This window comes from Mytilus trossulus, chromosome 12 (genome assembly GCF_036588685.1).
Source record: "Mytilus trossulus isolate FHL-02 chromosome 12, PNRI_Mtr1.1.1.hap1, whole genome shotgun sequence".
Classification (NCBI taxonomy): Eukaryota; Metazoa; Mollusca; class Bivalvia; order Mytilida; family Mytilidae; genus Mytilus; species Mytilus trossulus.
This window is the reverse complement of record NC_086384.1, coordinates 50906769-50928605: the sequence shown is the minus strand read 5'-3', so window position 1 is coordinate 50928605 and position 21837 is coordinate 50906769. Positions and strand designations below refer to the sequence as shown.

General features: G+C 31.8%; 1 protein-coding gene across 1 annotated transcript; it reads right to left on the bottom strand.

Annotated features, from left to right (window-relative positions):
- Nucleotides 1–17954: 17954 nt before the first annotated feature.
- On the bottom strand, nt 17955–21502 carry LOC134692783 (uncharacterized). Its single transcript, XM_063553315.1, has 2 exons — nt 21148–21502; nt 17955–18794 (listed from the first exon to the last, which is right to left on the bottom strand). The coding sequence occupies exons 1-2, from the start codon at nt 21392–21394 to the stop codon at nt 18313–18315; spliced, it is 729 nt and encodes a 242-aa protein (XP_063409385.1). The 5' UTR covers nt 21395–21502; the 3' UTR covers nt 17955–18312.
- Nucleotides 21503–21837: the final 335 nt, after the last annotated feature.

Below are 21837 nucleotides of genomic sequence, written 5' to 3'. Positions count from 1 at the left end.
CACGTATACATAAAAGTAAGAAGATGTGATATGATTGCCAATGAGGCAAATATCAACCATTGTTGGAATGAAGGGCATGTAAGCAATGTTCTCTGTGAGATGTAGAACAGAAAAAGTTCATACCTTTAGTAATAGCTAGCTACCTTTTGATTCTCTTCATCAATGATCCACATCTAAGTATACAAAACAAAACAAATGCATTACATACTGAACATAATTATTTACCTAAATCAATGTTATTTTAGATTTCACTTTATTATTGATATATATCATCAATAATTTAGGCATCTATCTACCTACGTAGATTTCACCTGTTCATACGTGTATCTTTTTTTTAACCTTGATAATTTGCCACCTTTATACCGAGTCTGTAAATTAATTTCTACGTCCTTTTACCTGGACCTGTGCAGGTGTTTCTTATTGAAGATAAAGAGGGCGTGGTAGTTTACAATGACAGGGTGGTTTCTTTAAGAATAATATGGCTAAAACAGTGAAAATGAAGTGTAGTTGTTTAAAAAACATTTTTACAAATAACCACACAAATGTATCATGTTTAGTGTGGAAAACAGATGATTCACATTTAAAAATCACGATGCGAAGTGTAGCAAGTTAGTAGTTATTTAATTTTACAAACAAAGTACATTTTAAAAATCAATAACTATAATGTAAAATTGTTGACATAAAATCAATTGTGTAATAAGGTGTAAAGTCAATGGATTTCGGTGAAATGAAGCAAACATTTTATTTGATAATTATTTTTCGCCTTTAAATTCAAAAAGGTATCGACCTTTTATTTTTAACAGGTGTATAATTACTAGCAATTTGCAAATTATGTACAGTAATAAGTTATTTTTTCTTCAATTTATATTCAATAATGATTTGTCACGGCATTTATATTTTTTTATTTCGTAAATGTATGAATGTAATCTTTAACATGTATCCCTGTTTCATGTTATTGATAAACCACATGTTAATACAGATGACGATAAAACTAATATCTCCGTATTAGGTGAACATAAAATCAATAATCAAAGCAAATTACCACCGTTCAAAACTAAATTGCTGTAAAAAATTACCTGATAAGTTCTTATTGAATAAAAAATCCATCGATATTTCAAAGGCTCTACTTCCGACGAGAGCGAGATTCTACGCAATAGTCTTGGATTTTACACACCATGTATAACCCATCCGTGATCATGTTTATGACAGTGCGATATTGATCAACCTTCATCGATCGATCTTCCCGCGTTTATTCGAGGTAGTATTTCACTTGCAGTAAATGATTTGCGTCCTTTATGGCGTGTATCGGTGATTAACTATTAAAATGGTAATTAGCTAGAAGTGTGGTCAAAAGTGTTTCCATAGATAATGACAGTTATCGAACCTGAAATGATTGACGCATGCTTGACCAGTAGCAATATGATGAGGTGACCAATATGCCAGTGCTGGTCAGTAACAATAAGACGACTGACACTTGGTCAGTGAGATTGCTTTTGAATAAACAATAACTGATCATACTTTGATTAAAGTTACGTACGTCACGAATAACTAGATAAGCCAGATATACCGCATTATATGAAACTAATATAAGCAATACAAATTTTGCCTGAGTTTGCTGAGATTAAATTGTTATATTGTCGTTTTTTTTTTAGCAAGGTCTTCGCTCAGATGACGAGTTGTCAAAGCATTAATTTGTTTCTTATAACAGAAGTTCTCGTGGACACTTTACTTATGAACAAATGCCATTTTAACAGTTACTGCTCCTTTTGGAACAAATATTCAGATTCCTTTATCATTCATTCCGCTAGGAACAAATACTGTTATATATGTTAAAATTATGTTCAAATGTTTACTCCATCTGACTGGAATAAATAATTTTACCTACCGGATTAGACCTTTTACAGGGTTTGAACTAACATGAGTGACATTACGTGTGTCACGTGTGGAGCAGAACCTGGTCACCCTTCCGGAGCATATGAGATCACCCTATATTTTTTTATTTTTTTTTTATTTATTTATTTTTTTTTGGGGGGGGGGGGGGGTCGTGTTGCTCAATATTTAAATTTTCTACGTTCTGCTTTGTAAAGTTTCTTTTTAAGCCATGGTATTGTCAGTGTATTTTCGACGTATGAGTTTGAATGTTCCTCTGGTATTTTTCACCTCTAGAATGAAAAAACTTTTATTTCATGAACGTGTAACTTCCTCTATTGTGGTAAAAGGTATAAAAACATATTGTGATGTTTTTATCAACCATTTTCATTTAAGTATTCTAAGGTTCAAAGTATCGCCTATTATTGTACCCGTCATTTTAATGATGTGTTACTTAATTGACAATTAGCAGCCCACTTCTGTTTTTCAATTATAACTTTTTAAATTCTATATTATAATAATATACAATTACTGAACTTCACACTGCTAACTTAACTAGACTTACCCATAGAAATTCCACAGCTTAGGAAAGGCTTGTTCAATTCAAACAGTTGAAAGTTCACAATATAAAACCCAAATCTAGCATTAAAAAGTAAAAAAATATATAAGAAAATGTGGGGTACATATCCCAACAACGCAAGTTAAAAAATAGATCTCTAATCTAGTACCACAAAAAATATAAATTTAAATGTTAGTTTTAAAAGACTTACGGTTTATATTTCCACAGAAAAATATGAATTAAATGTCAATTTTAAAAACACTTACGGTTATATAGTTTTTCGGTATTTATGATTTCCATAATTATTAACAAGAGTAGTTTATATTTGAAATTAACGTTTTATGTGTAAAATATGTAATTATATACATCGTAATGAACTTTTTACTTTTCTTTGTGATATCGTCAGAGTGAGGCTTTTTAAGTTAATGAATTTCTTTTGTCTGAGTTGAGCGGTATAGTTCTATACAAACAATTATTCTGTCAAAAATCTTTTAAAATACAAGAAGTTAATATTTTTACTTTAGGTGAATATTTTCATAAATAATAAATTGCTCATTGAAATTAAAATGCGACACATTTAGTTGTCCACATTTAATATGTTACATTTACCCTTTATGGCGGTTTAATGCATTTCGATAGTTATTAGTAATATTGTACACTTACCGCGTTTATAGTAATTTCTTCTTGTCATATTAGTAAGACATACGTCTTGTAACAAATTCAAAACTAACAACAAAACATAACTGATTTGAATACATGTATACCAACAAAATAACTAAGAGTCCCCTGTCCTCAGCTCTAAACTTTCAGTTTTTGTCATCTGTTTATGTGTTACATATTTGTATTTCGTTCATTTTTATTCAAATAAGGCCGTTAGTTTTCTCGTTTGAATTGTTTTACATTGTCATAGCAGGGCCTTTTATAGCTGACTATGCGGTATGGGCTTTGCTCATTGTTGAAAGCTGTACAGTGACCTATAATTGTTAATGTCTGTATCTTTTTTGTCTCTTGTGGATAGTTGTCTCATTGGCAACCATACCACATCTTTTTTTTTTTATTTGCTTACTTAGTCCTTGCTATCATGCCTTATGGCACATAGGGCAAAGATAAGTTCTCTCAGCTCTAAAAACTGTTTTATAAAGGAACCAGTTTTTTCTCACTTGTTTTTTTTTTTATCTTACTTGGTTTATATTTGAAGGATTTTGAAGTATACATTGTATTTCTTGTTTTCAGTATCAGACAATTTGAAAATATATTGCGATGTCAAAGTTTTATACGTTTATAGACGTTCACTATTTTATTTACCTTTCAGCTGGGAATAGTATGTTTAATAGTCAATATATATGTTCCTGCTTTCAGTTAACTTTTAAGGCAGCTAGCTGTGTATATAGAGAGGAGTTGAACATATTTCTTTTCAAACTAGCCTGGCAATTTCATAAAAAAAGAGTTTTAAAAATGACTTGATGCTAATCAATGTGCAGAAATTTCAAACTGTTTCAGTATACAGGGGAGGGATGGCTTTTTCGAACATCGTTTGGGAAATTTGTGGCACTCACCTAAGAATGGACCTACTTGGAATAAATCAAAAGACAAATATTTAATTCATTAATTCAGAAAGGAGTTTGTAGAAATGATTTGGAGTGTACAATTATACATGTTGAATAACTTGGTAAAGCATGTTTGTATGGTTGTCTTTCATTTTTTTCTTTGTGCTTTGTCTATTTGCCTTTTTATGTTTCTTTGATACTTTGATACATACATGTATATGACGTGGCTCATTACTTGTACATCCCGTCATTGTGTTATTGTACTAAGGTAAATTTGTGTATTCTTGTCTTTAATTTTTGTTATTAATCTTGGTCTTCATATCCATTTGTTCTTTTGTGTTGCATAACTCTTTTTTTTTTTGGTGATAAAGATTATAAAACAATTTTGACTGCTGTACCTCTATTTTTGACATTTTTACCTATTACAATGTATATCTTTGTTTGGTTTACGCATCAGTTAAACTAGCTATAAAATCAGGTTCAATCCACCTTTTTCTACATAAGAACATGCTTGTACCAAATCAGTAATATAATAGTTGTTATCCATTTGTTTTATGTGTCTGAGCTTATGATTTTGCCATTTGATTAGAGACTTTCCGTTTTGAATTTTTCTCGGATTTCAGTAGTTTTGTGATTTTACTTTTTTTGGCAGGGTACATGATGCCAAGGAGTTTAGACATTCAAGGTTAATGGAGTTAGAAGACGGTAAATTTATGTCAACAAGGTTGCTATCGGTTATATTGCGACTGTACATACTTCGGTACCGACATGATTTAACATAATTAACTACTGTTATAGCTGACTATGCGGTATGGACTTTGCTCATTGTTGAAGGCCGTACGGTGACCTATAATAGTTGTTAATGTCTGTGTCATTTTGGTCTCTTGTGGACAGTTGTCTCATTCGCAATAATACCACACACTCTTTTTGATATTTACAAAAAGTGTCCGATTTTAGAATTAGAAATTATTAAGAAAATAAGGTTTCAACTCCCCCAGGAAAGTTGTCTTTAAATGAATTTGACAACTTATTTTAGGTATTTTTGATATATAGCTCTTCAACGGTTTATGTACTTATACATCTTCGAATTTCAAACGTTGACTTTGAGTGTTCCTGCTGAAGGTAAATCCAGAAAAATGCTTCGGATGCAATAAATAATTAAACCTGTTGTTTTCAATTTTTTAATGTATTTATTCAAAACATAAATCACAAGTTGTCAATTTACAAAAAAAACAACTCTTTTTAGAGATCTATCTTTTACTTGCGTCAGATTTGATTTCAAACTCTGCCATTAACATAATTATGTGTAACCACAAATTTTTAATTACTTCAATCAAGTTCAAAACATGTTAAAAACAATTTTGTAAGTTTTTCTTTTTTAAATTACAGGACTGTTGTTCAGACCCTTTATGTTAAACTTGTTATGTTTCACTAAGACCTGGATGGCATGGGATAATGATAGGCAAATTGGCAAAATAAAAAAGGCAATTGACAATTTCTGCAAAAAAATACATGCTATTATGATTAAAAAAGGCAGGACCGAATAGAGTGAAAAATAAACAGGTAGGATCGAATAGAGTGGAAAATAAAAAGACAGGACCGAATAGGAGGAAACATAAAAATTTAAAAAAATAAAATAGGAGCACAATATTTCATCTTACCCAACCTTGAAAAAAACCCACATCAAAATCAAATTACGCATATAGTAATGTGTGTTTTCAGTTACCAAACTCTATCTTAGGAAAACCAACTTAGATTAAAAGTCCCGCGAATTCGCGTGTGTGATCTAGTTTTATATAGATCTTATGTGTTTCATACTTGTTTTTCGTTCATTTTTTTTGTACATAAATAAGTTTTTCGTTTGAATTGTTTTACATTTTCATTTTGGGGCCTCTTATAGCTGACTATGCGGTATGGGTTTTGCTCATTGTTGTGATTTGTCTCATTGTCAATCATGCCACATCTTCTTTTTGTATAAAAATAGTAAATGATGTTTTTTTTACTTTTTTTGTTATTGGAGTAGAGATAATTGCAATTTATTCAGCGTCTTGGTTCATATTTGTGATCAAGATATGCATATTATACTGTGAAGAAATTCTGATTTTAAAGTTTCTGGCAGTATCAATATAAATCGTATTTAATACTGAATAACCGTTAGCTTATTCTTTAGTTTTCTATGTTGTGTCATGTATACTATTGTTTGTTTGTCCTTTTCATTTTTAGCCATGGCGTTGTCAGTTTGTTTTCGATTTATGAGTTTGACTGTCCCTCTGGTATCTTTCGTCCCTCTTTTAGCGTGGATCTATTCGGCAGTGTCTACAAAGACAGTGATTTTGACATGAGATTCTGTACTTTCTATGTTTTAATGTTTTAACTTTTTCCTTCGTTTTTTGTTCTGCAAGAAGCTATGTTAGCAAACATCCTGAAATATTAATTGACTTTGTTCTCCCATTGTCTTTGATCCGCTAAGTAGATTTAAATCCCACTTTCTAGTCAAGGAATAACTATGGCTCACCATTACTCGTTATATGTAAATCTTTATAGGTGTTTTATCATCTTAACTATTATTACCAATTCTTTTTTTGTAATAAAAATGTATTGATTGTATGTCAGTCTGTAGACTTTGATTGAACATTATTGTAAAGGGACATTTAACAAACTTACAGATTTTGTAATTTGTCCAGACAAGTCATAAAATAACAACCCAGAGGAAAATATTTTTTTCTTCAGATTTCTAAACTCACTTAAAACATTATCTGGATGGATAATGCTTATGGACCATTAAAACCTGTAGTTTATATAAAAATCTATATTCTATTAACAGCACGAGTTCTGTTAGAACATTTATCAATCCAACCGTTGGTGAACTATTTTTTACAAAACAAATTATCAGTAGACATGTTTTATTACACTGAACTTGCGCGCTTACAACAATTAGATTAAAAAATTCACAACCCAGAGTAAACCTTTTTTAAAACTAAATTGTGGCATCATCTCGATGGACAAGTTTTATAAAACATTAAAACATTAACTAAGCCAACTGTTATAAAATACACAAAGTCAACGATCATAAATGAGACGATTGCCTTTGTCATTGTGATTTTGATAGCAAGAGCGAAGAGGTGTACCCTACACTATGACAGGAAAAGGGATTGATACGTACAGTACTAAAAGGAAGAGCGTTTTAAGACTATGACAGGAACGGAGAGGTATAATTACGACATAACAGGAAAGGGTAGTAATAGTTACAGTACCAGAGGGAAGGGGATAATAGATATGACAAAAGGAGAGGTTTATTTCATGATAAGAGAATATAATTGTTACTTAGTTATTGTCTTCATTTGCTTTTGTTTTTGTTATATGTCACAAACTGTAAAGCTTATATTGCAATACAATATTGAATTGAATTGTTGGAGGAGCGGGGATATATATTAACATTTTGACTAGAAAGGGAATGCTACTTTTTAGTATGAGGTTGAGAAACTGGGGAAGGGCGAGACTCTTTCTCAGTTATGCGCCGAGTACAAAAACGTTTATATTTTTATGACACTAACCTAAATTTAATATTGTTTTACGGCGATTTTTAGACAATATACGTATAGTGCCTTGAAATATGAAATTTATTTGTATGAGGCTTAGAAACGGGAAAATGCGAGGTTCTACCGAGCATTTTCCCGTTTCGTGCCGAATACAAATAAATTTCATATTTCAAGACACTATACGTATATTGTTTTTATACTGAAATCGAAAAAAAAAACGAAAATGAAAAGAACATGTAACAAAAATTGTTAAAAAAAGTGTTTGGAATTTCCCTCTTGAGGTACCATTTTGGGGTATTTCCCTATGAGCGTAGTCCAGGTGGTAAGACATTGGCGTATTAAGAAATTAGAAAGGGAAAATTAACTTAATAAATAACATTTGATAAACATGATATATAAATAACCAATTTGAAGACATAAAAGTTTAAATTGAAAAAAGTTTGACCATTGTTACTTTACGTTGTCATGGTCGTGACGCGATGTTGTTGATGAAATACAATAAGGAGGCGGGGCTTATAGGTCAGTTGGGGTCATTGACGTATAAAGCTAACGTTTATACGTATAGCTTTATCTGTACAGTAAACTAGCTGATTGCAGTATAAAAATTAATACTTTGATAGCTTTTTAAATCGTAACACAAATATCAAACTTATTTTCATCCCTAAATTGACCTCTTATTGTTGAGAAAGTGTTGTATGATAAAACTGACAATATACAAAATATAGCTATGTCAATATATTTAGGAAATAAACACAGGTACAGGTAGTTGCAGTATAAACATAGGGGGATACTGATGATAAAATATGGATTGGCGCTTTTGACTTGAAGTTAGAAAGAAACGGATACTAGTAGTTTACTTTCACCATTGGACTCAAAGGAGGTGTAACTAACAGTATCACAGGAAATTGGATTTTTAGCATTGACACGAATGGAGAGCTATTCTTACATTATTATAGTTGTAACGTTAAAAATTTGAGCTATTATGGGGTAGGAATTCGAGTTGTAGCTATTCTAGAGTTATCCTTCTTTGTGGTCTGACTACCCCTTTATTATTGAACAATTATTGTTTATTTATTTGTTTAAATCATCACAATCATACTCTGAACTGTTTAGACGCTTGTTATAAGCTTTATGATTAGGAAACTAAAATTTATACTAGAAATGTTCTATACTCATGCAGATTTTATATGTTCAATACAATTTTTGACTTTGAAATTGATTTAATACATGTAAATACAAATGTATGACCTCATGTATGCTGTTTGCTGTATTAATTTTCGCTATATATTTTACTTATTTGGAAAACAAGATATTATAGAGCTTATGTAAATTGTTTTTAATCAATTAACTGAATGATATTTTCAGATTATTTCCCCTGAAATTTCCATTTGGAAGAAAATGATAAAATATTGAGTATTTTCCTTCTTGATCTGATTCCTTTGTTTTGATTCGTTGTAATATATTTAACAAAGGCAGTTGGGAAAAAATCTGAAGAAGATATTTGCGGTATGAAAAAAAACAAAGACGTTTAAATCCTGAAGTATACCTGTTTGCGAATGTTTTAAAAAGTATACATTTTTATTGAACCCTGTAGTAGGCGACGATGATGATTCACGATGATGAATTACAATATTAATAATTTTAGCCCCATCAAGGGCATTGAATAAACCATGCACAAGTAACACATGCAGTTTAAAAACGCACTTTAGAAAGATGGTGATATAAATATGGGATATATATATAGCAAATTCAAATAATTAGAAAACAATATTGTACTAAATCATCATGGAAATGAATATAAGCTGTCTACATTTTCCTATTTTATAAATTAGACAATGGAGCATGAAGGGTACAGTGCCATGAATAACAGGAAAGGTGCCACATATAGACCCTAAGACCAGGATCTGCTTCGTGACCTGATACAATATAGTAAATAGATATAGAAAGACACGGTATTTTGTTAATTTGTGTCATTTGTGTGCTGTCTTTGTCGCATAACCCACACAACTGAGGATCAAAAAGGGAGAAAAAGGTGGATCCTTAATTTCTTCATTTTAAAGCAATGTTCAGTTTTTCTTCTTTTTTTCTGTGTTGTTGCCCCAATGAAAACTGACTCCGGGGTCATCTAACCGCTATAATAATAATAATAATAATAATAATAATAATAATAATAATAATAATAATAATAATAATAATAATAATAATAATAGCTTTATTTAAAGAAAGTAACTTATTTGGATTAAACCAATTTTCAATAAGGCTCTCTATATATACATACAATGTTAACAATATGAATAAAACATAATTAATCTACTATTACACACATGTACAGAAAAGACGTATAGAAAGTAATATAACAACAACAACAACACCTATGGTATACATTGTGGCTTAACTTAAAATTTAACACTTTTCAAAATAATATGACTTGTAAGAGTTTTTAAATGCAGATATACTTTTTGATTTTTTAATTTCACTGGATAGTGAATTCCACACTTTTGGACCACTAAAGGAAAAACTTGATTTGTATAATTCTGTATTTGATTTAGGGACAATAAAATTATCCGATGATGAAAGTCGAGTATTGTACGATTGTTTACTACTTGTAGGCACAATAAGATTTGATAAATAGTTTGGTGCCAGTTGGTGTTTTGATTTATACATTAATAATGATTTGTGGTAAGATATTCTCTTAGTAACAGGAATAATTCCAGATTCCTTAAATAGTTCACTGGATGGTTTACGAATAACGTGTTCGTTTAAAATAATTCTAGCTGCCCTTTTTTGCAATTTTAGTAAACTGTCAACTAAAAACTTGTTACAATTTCCCCATACTGAACAACAGTAATCCAAATGTGAAAGAATATACGCATTGTAAAATAGAATTCGTGCATTGTGATTCAAGAATTTCTTGATTCTTTTTAATAAAGCTAATGAAGAATTAACTTTTTTGATTATATGATTAATTTGATCATACCAAGAAAGAGTTTTGTCAACAAAAATACCTAGGACTTTTTCACAGTGACTTTCATTAATCTTTTGGCCATTAATGGATACATTTAATGTGTCATTACACATCACAGACATAACCCCCAAGGGTGACTGGGGTATAGAAATATGGTCACCTTGTCTTCTCCCGACCGGCAGTAAAACGCTTGCCGAAGTGGGGCGTCCGTTTGGCTGTGCGGGATGTATCAAGTTCTCAGTCACGTCCGGTCAGAAGGGGGACGTTAAATCCGATGCCTCGTTTAAAGAGAGTGTCACGCTCTCTGCACGTTAAGAACCCTTGCAACAACTGTTTGAGGGGTCCGTAGGTGGCCTGTTGCAAGGCAAAATTTCTGTCCCTATCCAATATACCCTTATTTCCAGTGGCAGTCCCAATTTCCCCCACCAACATCCCAGATGGCCTCTATTGAATCAACCAACCTATTATATTTATTGTGAATTTGTTCTCGTCCTGAATATGCATGAAATATTTGCCACTGGACGTTAAGCAACCAACAATCAATCAATCAATCAATCACATCACAGACAGTTTTTGTTTTGAACCTATACACATTGTCTTAGTTTTTGACACATTAACTAACATTTTGTTTTCATCAACCCATTGACAAATATTTTCTAATACAACATTGAGTGTCTGACTTGTATAACTTTTGTCTTTTCCAATTACAGAAATAGTGCTATCATCAGCAAAAAGATCAAGATAATGATTAGGATTACACAAATGCAAATAATTAATAAATACCAAGAATAATATAGGACCTAAAACGGACCCTTGAGGTACACCTACTTTTATTGTAGATACATCTGAAAAAGTATTTGAAATTGATACGACTTGATGTCTATCAGCTAAATACGAAGTAAACCAATGAATAGAATTATAAGAACATTTATATTTTTGTAATTTTTGAAGGAGCAGTTTGTGATTAAGAAGATCAAAAGCTTTACACAGATCTAAAAATACTGCCCCTACTAAATTTCCTTCATCAATGGTTTTTAACCATTTATCTAACAAAGAAGTCATAGCAGTTTGACAGGAATGGTTTGCACGAAAGCCTGATTGCAATACATACAATAAATTATATTTGTTTAGAAAATTCACCAAATGAATTTTTACGTGTCGCTCAAGGATCTTAGATAGTAATGGTAAAATTGCAATCTGTAGTTAAAAACATCATTTTTTGAACCTTTATTTTTAAAGACTGGTAGAACTTTAGCCAGTTTGAATTACGATAGATATACTGATTTTCTGATGCTTAAATTAAAAATGTGGCATAATGGAACTGAAATTAGGTGTGATGACATTTTTAAAAACTTTGCACTGATATTATCAAGACCTGTTGCTTTTTTCTCATCAATTGAATTAATTGATGGAGAACAAATTCACTAGTTATTTGTGGTATGGTAAAAAAGACATTTTCTGGTACACGACATGAAATATAATTATCAAGTTTTCCAGAACAACTGGTGCTTGAGTTTGAATTAAGATTAACATTTTCAGTAATATTTGTAAAATAATTATTGAAAGTATCAGCAATGCTTTTAGGGTCTGTAATTGGTTTATTGCTACAGTCATTTAAGATTGCATGGTCATGATGATTTTCACTACCATTTACATTATCATCATGACCATGCAATCTTAAATGACTGTAGCAATAAACCAATTACAGACCCTAAAAGCATTGCTGATACTTTCAATAATTATTTTACAAATATTACTGACACTATGGACACATCCCGTTAAATACCGTTACCTCCTGTAGGGCGTGAGTTTCGATTTCTTAACACTCTTGAAACAATACTCCGAGGAGTCCATCGGCGGCTTTTTAAAACGCTAAATGTTTGTCCTTCGATAACTACATAAATGTAGTGATAGTCAAAATTTCAGGACTTTTATTCTTCTTGTCATCCTTAAAATCTACCATTTGCTTTCAATATTATATTTATTCTTAGAACAATTTGCCACTGGACCAAATGTAAGCAAGCACAATTCCATTAATGATGTTCAATTCCAGAAAGTTCGCTTTCAATAATGCAGTTTTATCAGAAACCTCCACATGATAAAAGTAACTAGAACGCTTACACACAGTATAAAGACGCATAACACTAACAAAAGTATGAAATGGACAAATTTTATATTTTCGTTTTGAAATGAGATTTACGTTTCTTTTTACCATAAATCACTCGAAAACCTCTTTGATTTTTAGAAGCGGAAGTATGCCAATAAATAATCTTGCTACTATAAATTTTCTACTTTTATTTTCCTGGTCTCAAAAGAATGTTAAACCACATTTTGCAGTGTATGTAAAGTGCGGATCCTAAAATATCATTTTTACTGTATATGCCATAAATGTCTAATGTAGAATGATAAATAAACAGACGAACTTTTTTTAATTTTTGAAGAAAATGAAGAAAATGAGTTAAAATGTATATGTTCAGAAATAATTACATTAGATGTAAGTTTCATTATAATACGTTATTCTGATTGGCTAACATGTTATTCCGTAAACAATTGTGTCAGACAATAACATTTATCATGCATGATGACACGAGGTCCCACAAAAAAGTGCACAGGTGAATTAAATAAAACTGGATAAAAATCGTGTTTTCATGATTTTAGCTAAAAAAATGTAATTATAAGTATTGAATACTTCTTTTTGAAACTTTATAGGGTTGTAAAAGCGTTGACCGTGCGTACATTTTTAGAATGAAGCGCTTCCGCGCTTCATACAAAATGTACTTCGGTCAACGCTTTTACCACCCAATAAATTTACAAAAAGAAGCATTCAATTCTTAAATACATAATACTAATAAAACAAAGTTAGAGATGCGAGCGGGGTTTTATCGCGCCTAAAGCCATCCAGCTGTAAAATATATACCAAAATAGGTGAATATTTAGGACATTTCACAAACAGATCGTGCAGGTGCTTTATAACTAACAGGTGAGATGTTGTTGCAGTAAAAAATATTCATATTAATACAATTATTAAAGTTGTATAACGTAGAATATGATTTGTCATTCAGTTTCTTCATATTTAACTAAATTCCACTATGACGATTTCGTAATGCTAGTCATGTTTACTGTCGAATAATGATACTATTCTTTCATTTTCACTGTGGAGCGAATCATTAGTATGGTATATGCGGTGCATTTTCACTGTATAATTTTATTTACAGCTCATTTCTTTAAGCATGTAGAGCAAGACTTTAGTTGATTTGCTTGCTTTTTTTTTTATTGGATAATCATTATGATAACACCCAATTTAATTCAAATATTAAAAATACAGGTTAAACTATGCCTATTCATATTGTTTAAAAATGTCAATCTTATTTACAAAGTTTGTATAAACAATTATACAAACAAGCAAGCAAGCCAACCAAAGTTTTGCTTTACATGCATTAGGAAATTAGCTGTAAAGCCTTAATTTAGCGGACTTGCTCAAACAATAGATAAAGTAAGAGAAAGATTTGATAAAATTTAACTTACGGAGGAAAGTTTGGTATTAAAACACTCTAATAAATTTAATAGAAATAACATTTATTTCAAATGTATTCCATTTAGTTTCTTATAAAGCGTATAGGGATCTTTATCCTTATTTTTGTTTTATCCATTTCCATTACACTTCACCGCTAATTACGTACATCTTGATATAGATTGCACCTTTGTTTTCCCGTTTAAAAGGTTTTACACTGGAGCCCTTTATAACTTGCTGTTCGGTGTGAGCCAAGACTCCATGTTGAAGACCGTATTTTGACGTATAATGGTCTACTTTTATAAATTGTGACTCGGATGGAGAGTTGTCTCATTGTCACATACGACATCTATATATGGCTCAAAAACGAAACGAGACGGGATAAAAAGGGATAAAAAAATCTACGCTACTTTTTTAATATATTCATAATGGGCTTAATATGAGTCAAAATAGAGTAAAATAGTGGGTCGCATTTGGGTATAAGCGTCACGCCGGATTGCCGATTTTTTGCAAGCGTGACAGGTGAAAGTCAAATGATTGTGTAGTGAAAAACGGGAAATGAAGTCTAGCGGGACATGGATAATTACAAAAAATTAGAACTGCATAGTATAAGCGGGATACGGGAATCTGACAAAACAATAAGCGGAATACGGGAATCTGCCAAAACAGTAAGCGGGATCCGGGATCAGAACCCCCCAATGAGACCCCAGAATAAGATATTTAAGAGATAACTGTATTGTATTTGAAGCTTTAAGGACGTCCATCGGTAGTTTTACTGTCGCAAATTTAGTTTACCTGGCGACGCGGAGCGGAGACAGGTAAACGGGTATTTGCGACAGTAAAACTACCGATGGACGTCCGAAAAGCTTCAAATACAATACAGTTATCTCTATTCTAATGCAAAACAAGTTTATAATTAAGAAATAATTCATGGGGGCTTGAATATATCGTGATTTTACCACGGGTTGGCCCTTTATGACAAATATTTTACCCTGAGCGTTAGCGAGGGGTAAAATATCGGCATAAAGGGACAACCCGTGGTAAAATCTATATATATTCAAGCCCCCATGAATTATTTCGATTCTAATAAGACAAATACGGCAATTCTTTTGGATCGAAGCGCTCTAGGTGGAGGCAAATATTTGCCGTTCCCATAAATTAACGTACTTTTAGATTGGCGGTAAAGAACGGAGGAAACAGAATTAGTGACATGCTCATACTATTTACAATAACATATTTAGATAAATTTGGATGATTTTTTATGATAATTTACCTATATATCTTCAATGTATATAAAAAAGGGCTTATACCACATTTTAGCATCGTTTGTTTACGTTTCTTTGTTGTGATGATTTTCGGTATCAGAAGCGTGTATTTTCCCGTAAAATGCTGAAATTATTACGTCATTATTCTATGACGTCGTGTACTTCATTCATAAACAATCATGTGACGTGGGAGTACAATCGGAACAGCACAACCAATATATTCATATTTTACCACGGGTGTGTACTCAAAGCGTTTGAAGGACGTCATGTTAGAATTAAATTTCAATCATTATTTCAGTGTAAAATCTTCATAAAAGAAAATTCCGCGAAAAAATGTTATCTTCTTTGGTCCCTACACTAGGTGACGTCATATGTATGCTTCCGGCGTCAAACATAAACACCGGGCGTTTTTTGGCTTTTGTGCCGCTTCAGAATGTAATAAAATTTGATAAAAAGAAGATTTTTAGGCGCAACAAGTGAGTTTTTTGTTTATTATTGTAGAAATAACATGTCAATATATTCCGAAATTCAAAATGTCGGCTTCCTTAGTTACAGACAAGGAGATAGAGAATTTTACGCTTGCTGTCATCCAATCAGAACAATTGTTACAAAAGTAATTGCATTAGAATTTTGTATATTCATCCTACTGTTACAGTCATGCCTTCAATAACAAATGTATCCCATGCATGTATTTTTTTTTATATTTTTAGCCCCTTTTTCAATTTTGTGGGGTCCAAATTTATAGCTAGTCCTTTAATATAAATATTTGGAATTCGTTGACATGCTGAATCTAACCGTGTATCTAGTTTTGGGATTTTTTGCCTAGTTGCTGAAATAGCCCACATAGAGTTCCAAAGGGTCTAAACTCAACAAAAATGAATTGTAGCATGCATTTCGTGTACAATAACCCAAATGTGCATGGTTTTACCTCTGCGGTAGTATCCATTCGCGGATCTATAATTTTTCATAAGGAGGGGCCCACTGACTGCCTAAGAGGGCCCGCTGCTGTCACGCTCCAGTGATTCCCTATATAAGTTAAAATCAAGGAGAAACGCAATCTGAAGAATACAATATGACATTTTGAGAATCGCTTTTGTTACAAGTTTGAAAAGCTATATATTTGATGAGGAATGAATGAGGAGTTTGTATTTCAATTTGAAAATACATGTATCATAAATCCTAAAGTCATCAACTAAGTTTTTCTTCATTTGTTGCAAGTGCATTTATCACATAATTCTACAATAAAAATTCCTCGCATATTTGAAAATTCTACATTAATAATGACTGCACTAACAGTGATAATTCATCGCATCTATAGTTAAAATGGATCGCTTTCAATAATCGATATGCTATATTATGATGCTTTTATAACACTTATTTGAACTTTAATGCTTTGTTTGTATATTATAAAGACATACCACAATAAAAATATGTTAAAACTTAACTTAAAATCCTTTAACTTGATATTTTCAAAACGTAAACAAATACAGTTTTCCCATGACCCTTTATTCTACAATAGACATACCCGCATATAACAGTAAAAATGAACTAGCTGGATTCGCACTTTATATACACTGATTTTGTAAATGTCTGTACATGTAGCAAGCGTCGAAAACTTGCAGACACAATATTAGCTGTTTGTACTACAACAATTACTAGGTTGATAACAAATAAATATTCAATTTGATGAAATTGATATTGTAACTTCTTTAAAATGCCTGTACCAGGTCAGGAATATGACAGTTGTCCATTCGTTTGATGTGTTTAGTCATTTGATTTTGCCATGTGATTAGGGTTTGAATTTTCCTCGGAGTTCAGAATTTTCGTGATTTTTCTTTTTTCTATAGCAACATAAACACCACAAAAAGCAAAAAAAAAATCTGATTATGCGATATTGCTTTTGCTCAAAGTTGAAGGCTGTACGGTGCCCAAAAGTTGTTAATTTCTGTGTCAATCGGTCTCTTGTGAAGAGTTGTCTCATAAGCAATCAAACCACATCTTCTTTTTATGTAAAATATAAATTTATAAAATATCGATTTTATTTGAGAATATGAAATAGCGCAATAAGACGTTAAATGCGCTGTTTCACATGCTCTACCCCAATCGGTGTTAGACCTTGATAGATAACTCTTTAAGCCAAGTTGGGGAAGTACAAATTCAGTACCGTAAAACAAGAAGTGAGTGTCCTTTACAGATTTCCATATTGCGGACATATTACAGCGTAAAAGTATGTGTCTCCAGTTCAAAAGTAGAAAGAAGAAGATGCTGTATGAGTGCCAATGGGACAATTTTCCATCCAAGTCACATGATGTGTAAAAAGTAAACCATTATAGGTCACAGTCCGGTCTTCACTGAACCATTATTACTGAACTAGCATACAATATTTGTTTAGGGGCCAGCTGCAGGACGCCTATGGGTAAGGAAGTCTCTCGCTGCATTGAAGACCCAATGGTGTGCATGGCCTTCGGCTGTTGTTTGCTCTATAGTCGGGTTGTTGTCTCTTTGACACATGCACCAATTCAATTCTCAATTTTATTAAACACGGAGTCTTGGTTCACAACAAACAGAAAGCTATTAAGATAACTAGTGCAAAACAATTTCACACAGGAAAACTAACGGTCAAATGTATGAGAGAGAAAAATGAGAAAAAGCACAACGTGAAATGTTTAGTGGGTATAGTGTAAATTTAAGAAAAGTAGTGATTTTATACTGGATATATTGATACCATTACCAAATATCTAATTTGTTTTAACTACAAAGACAAACATTGAACAACTTAATACAATTTTGAAACAACATTTACAAAATAAATCATACCCAATACTGCCACAGTAGTGACTTTAAATAAAACGAATGCAAGAAATTCGAAATTTATTACAACCAAAAGCACAATCTTCCACTGGAAAAGTTCGTTTCTTTCAACCCTTCATTCTTTTTAATCCTCAATCTTTCTATGAAAATGAAAAATTATATTCCAGTATTGAAAGATAAAACTTAAAAGCGCTATTCAGAAATCTTTAAAGTATAACTTTACGACACGACATCATATGGCAAGTTTCAAAACAGCTTCCATCCCGAGAAAGCCCATCTTGATGCAGCATCATTTTTTATGCTCCCTTCCAAGTGTCGAGTAGCTCTTGTGAAAACTTGATCATTTTCTGAAAGATTTTCTATGATGAATCCCGAGGTACAGTCATCGTCCCATTTAATCTCAGTATCCGAATGAACAGTAAATATAACTCTTCGGTTTTTCACAAGTTGGATGGATACTTCTCCATTACTCCCCTTTTTCCTCTTCCCCAGTACGCAGACAGACCAAGTGAAAGCATAGGTTCCGCTACAAGGCGCAACAAACATACCAGAAGTGTTATTGTAACCATTGCCGACATTCGTCTCAATATAGTCGTAAACAATAACACTATTATTTCTTAATGCATCGCTGTCAAATGTAGAATCCTTTATTAGAGCGGTAAATGCGACTCCATTTGTTTCATTCATAGTCTGTGGAGCAGTGGCAAAGACTGTCTTCGTTTCTGAAACTGAAAGAAAAAAATATAAATGATACGTGCCATCTTTGTGTCTTGAATTGAACCGATCCGAGAAAGGCTTAGGCTAGCCCTTAAATAAGATACTTTAAATTGACAGCGTTAAATGGCATAATTTGTTTTCAGACTGTAGAACATTTTTCAATTTTCTTTTTCGGTATGTACAGACATTGTTGTTTTGTGCATTCACATTACTTATCATGTCGGGCAGTAATGATAGTCTTGATATTTAATTTCTTTGATTCTCGATATCATTTGTTACATTGGTAACCAACCGAATTTTTCTGTCCCTACAATGTATATACTTTAATTCTAGTTTACATTTTCTTTTTATTGATTTTGCTATTTTCTATATTGCACAAAAAGAGAAAGAAAATAGCGAAATCAATAAAAAGCAAATGCAAATTAGGAAAAACCTGCATTGTAGAAGAAGTCTTAGAATTTGGTCTAAAAGCAAACATGCAAAAGGGACATGAGAGTAATGCGCCGTTTCAGAATCTAATGCATCCTTGGTTATTTATTCAGATGTGCACATCAAAATGTCCTGATTGGTTAAAAATGTCATAAACAATGGAAAAACCGATGACGTGACGTTATTTTCAATTTGGTGTACGAACAATGAAATCATACCGATGATGCTTTAGATTCTGAAACGGCCAATTATAGTGATTGATACTTGTCATAGACTTGAGAAAAAGGAAAGATGTATCATATAACTTTTCCTAATACTTGAGAAATATCTTTAATGGACTAAACTGTGAAATAAATTACTGTAATTTCAAAAATGTTGTGGTATATAATATACTACATATTAAGGATTTGTATAGTAAGATCCTTGTACATATTATTATATATATTGACAGATTGAAAATGTACAAGTACGTTGCTGTATCATATATTGACAATGCCTAAGTTTTTTTGTTGAACATCCATCCTGATAGAAGGTACTATGAATGTTGCTACATATTACATCAAATTCGATCAATGTTTTATATTTCTACGTTTTGCGTCGCATATGCTTCAATTTGAAGGGTTTTGACGGTAAGATTTTTTTCCAGGTCTTCAAGTAGGCAAGTTTAAAAAAAAAACCATAGACATGATTTCAACTGTGACCAGTAACTTTCCGAGTATTTTTCTTTATTATGAATATATAAGGTACCCGGTGAAAATGCGAATTGATACTATTGTTTTCCTGCACTCGACCTTTCTACCATACACATACAGCTGTTCTGAGATTACATTGAGTGATTAACATGTAGTCTGTATATGTTAATAGTTGCACAGCACCCTGCTTTTCGTATTAACCAATCAAAGGTCATATTTAAATTACTATTTACCCTACAGTTCAATTTGGATCCTTAATGCGGCCCGAGTATATAAGTTCATCCCAAATCAAATTCAACTGTTTTGGAAGTAAATATTAAATAGAAACTATACATTTAAGCGTAAATATAATATTGTAGGATAAAACTCATTTTCGTACATTTACGCATATTGTCTATAAAGAACGAAAGGAGACGTACGTCAATGAGACAGAACTAAAAAACAATAACAATTTCACAACTTCAACAATATACACGTGGCAATACAATGTCAAGCTGTAAATCGGCACAATTGCTTGGTTCCGGATCCACTTATGAATCAATTGTATTAATATGCTCATGCCTAATGTGTGGTTACTTTTAAGCTTAAAATTAATGGTTTAAATTTCTGTACACTAAGCTACAAGAAGTCATTCGTTAGATAAAAGTTATGAATAAAATAAACTGATAGGGCAAGATTTTCTGGTGTGTTGAAACCCCATTTGTGATTTTGGTCTGATTGATTGAGTTGTTGTCTCTATGACGTTTCCCTCCTGTCCATTCTTAATTTTACCAACACTGCATCTCTCAAGTACAAAAAACGGACATGTAAGAAATGATGTATTAAGATTTTACGAGGTTCCTGTGGTTCGACATATCTGGTGAACATTTAAATAGTATTTAAGACCTATAGATGTTTCCCCCTTTACCTCAAAATATATAAATAAAGCTTATTTTGGTTTGCAGTAAAATCGATTTTTCGAACATCCTATTTAAAAAGATACATGACAAGTTTCCTATATCTATTTTAAAACCCAATTCTAAACCACTAAGAAACAAAGAAAAAGCCAAATCCGGAAAATTATCAAAACTACACGTGGAAGATATTTTTTTGATAAAAATAAATTCTAAAATTCTATAACCGAACAAAATCCATATTTTCAGCAAGTATCGATAAACAAACATTTAAATAATGTAATTTTAAAAGATTTAAAAAAAATCTGAAAAACTGAGAAAAATCTACGGTAACTAGATAAACTTATTACCGTAAACTGTTGTGTTTCTAGCCGAATTTGGTATATCACTATGACAGTTGTAAACTATCAACCCAGTAGCAAGACAAAACAGAACGTTTGCTATAAATCCAACTGCTAGCCCAAACGCAAGTCCTTTTCGCTGATCTCTTAATTGTGCAAGTCCTTTAAGTTTACAAACTTTATCCGGTTTTAGATCGGAACGAATTTTAAATTCTGAGCTTTCGTGCTCTGCATTTTCGACCAGTCGATAGTCCATTGTTCTATTGATATAATATCAGATTGTTTTTCACGCGATACAATGGTTCTAGATGTTAACTGGTACAATATCAGATTAATATATTCACTTGAAACAATAGTTTAAGATGTTTTTGTATAACTAAATTTATTTGAGGGTTGTGTGCTTATGTTATGATTTGACAGCGATTTAATTTCTGTTTTAATTAATGAGTATTACATGTCAGGACAAGAAGGGACCATGTATAGGTTAAGTATATCTCTCCGTTAGTACTTATAGTATTAAAGTTACTTTAAGAGAGATTGTCAATTAATTTAAATTAAGATACTGAAAGGCAAATGTTCATAATTTCGAAACTTGAATCTTATTGTATGTATTTTAATCGTTAGGGAAAACTTGATCAACATTAGAGATGCACACTCTATTCTGACTACAACATTCTAACAGTCGTTTTTCTTGAAGTT

Bases quoted from the DNA above. Each gene is read 5' to 3' on its own strand.
- LOC134692783 (XM_063553315.1), bottom strand. From the start codon at position 21,394: ATGGACTATCGACTGGTCGAAAATGCAGAGCACGAAAGCTCAGAATTT. The intron at 18,795-21,147 runs GTAATAAGTTTA...TTTTTCTTTCAG, and splicing joins TAGAAACACAACAGTTTACG to TTTCAGAAACGAAGACAGTC.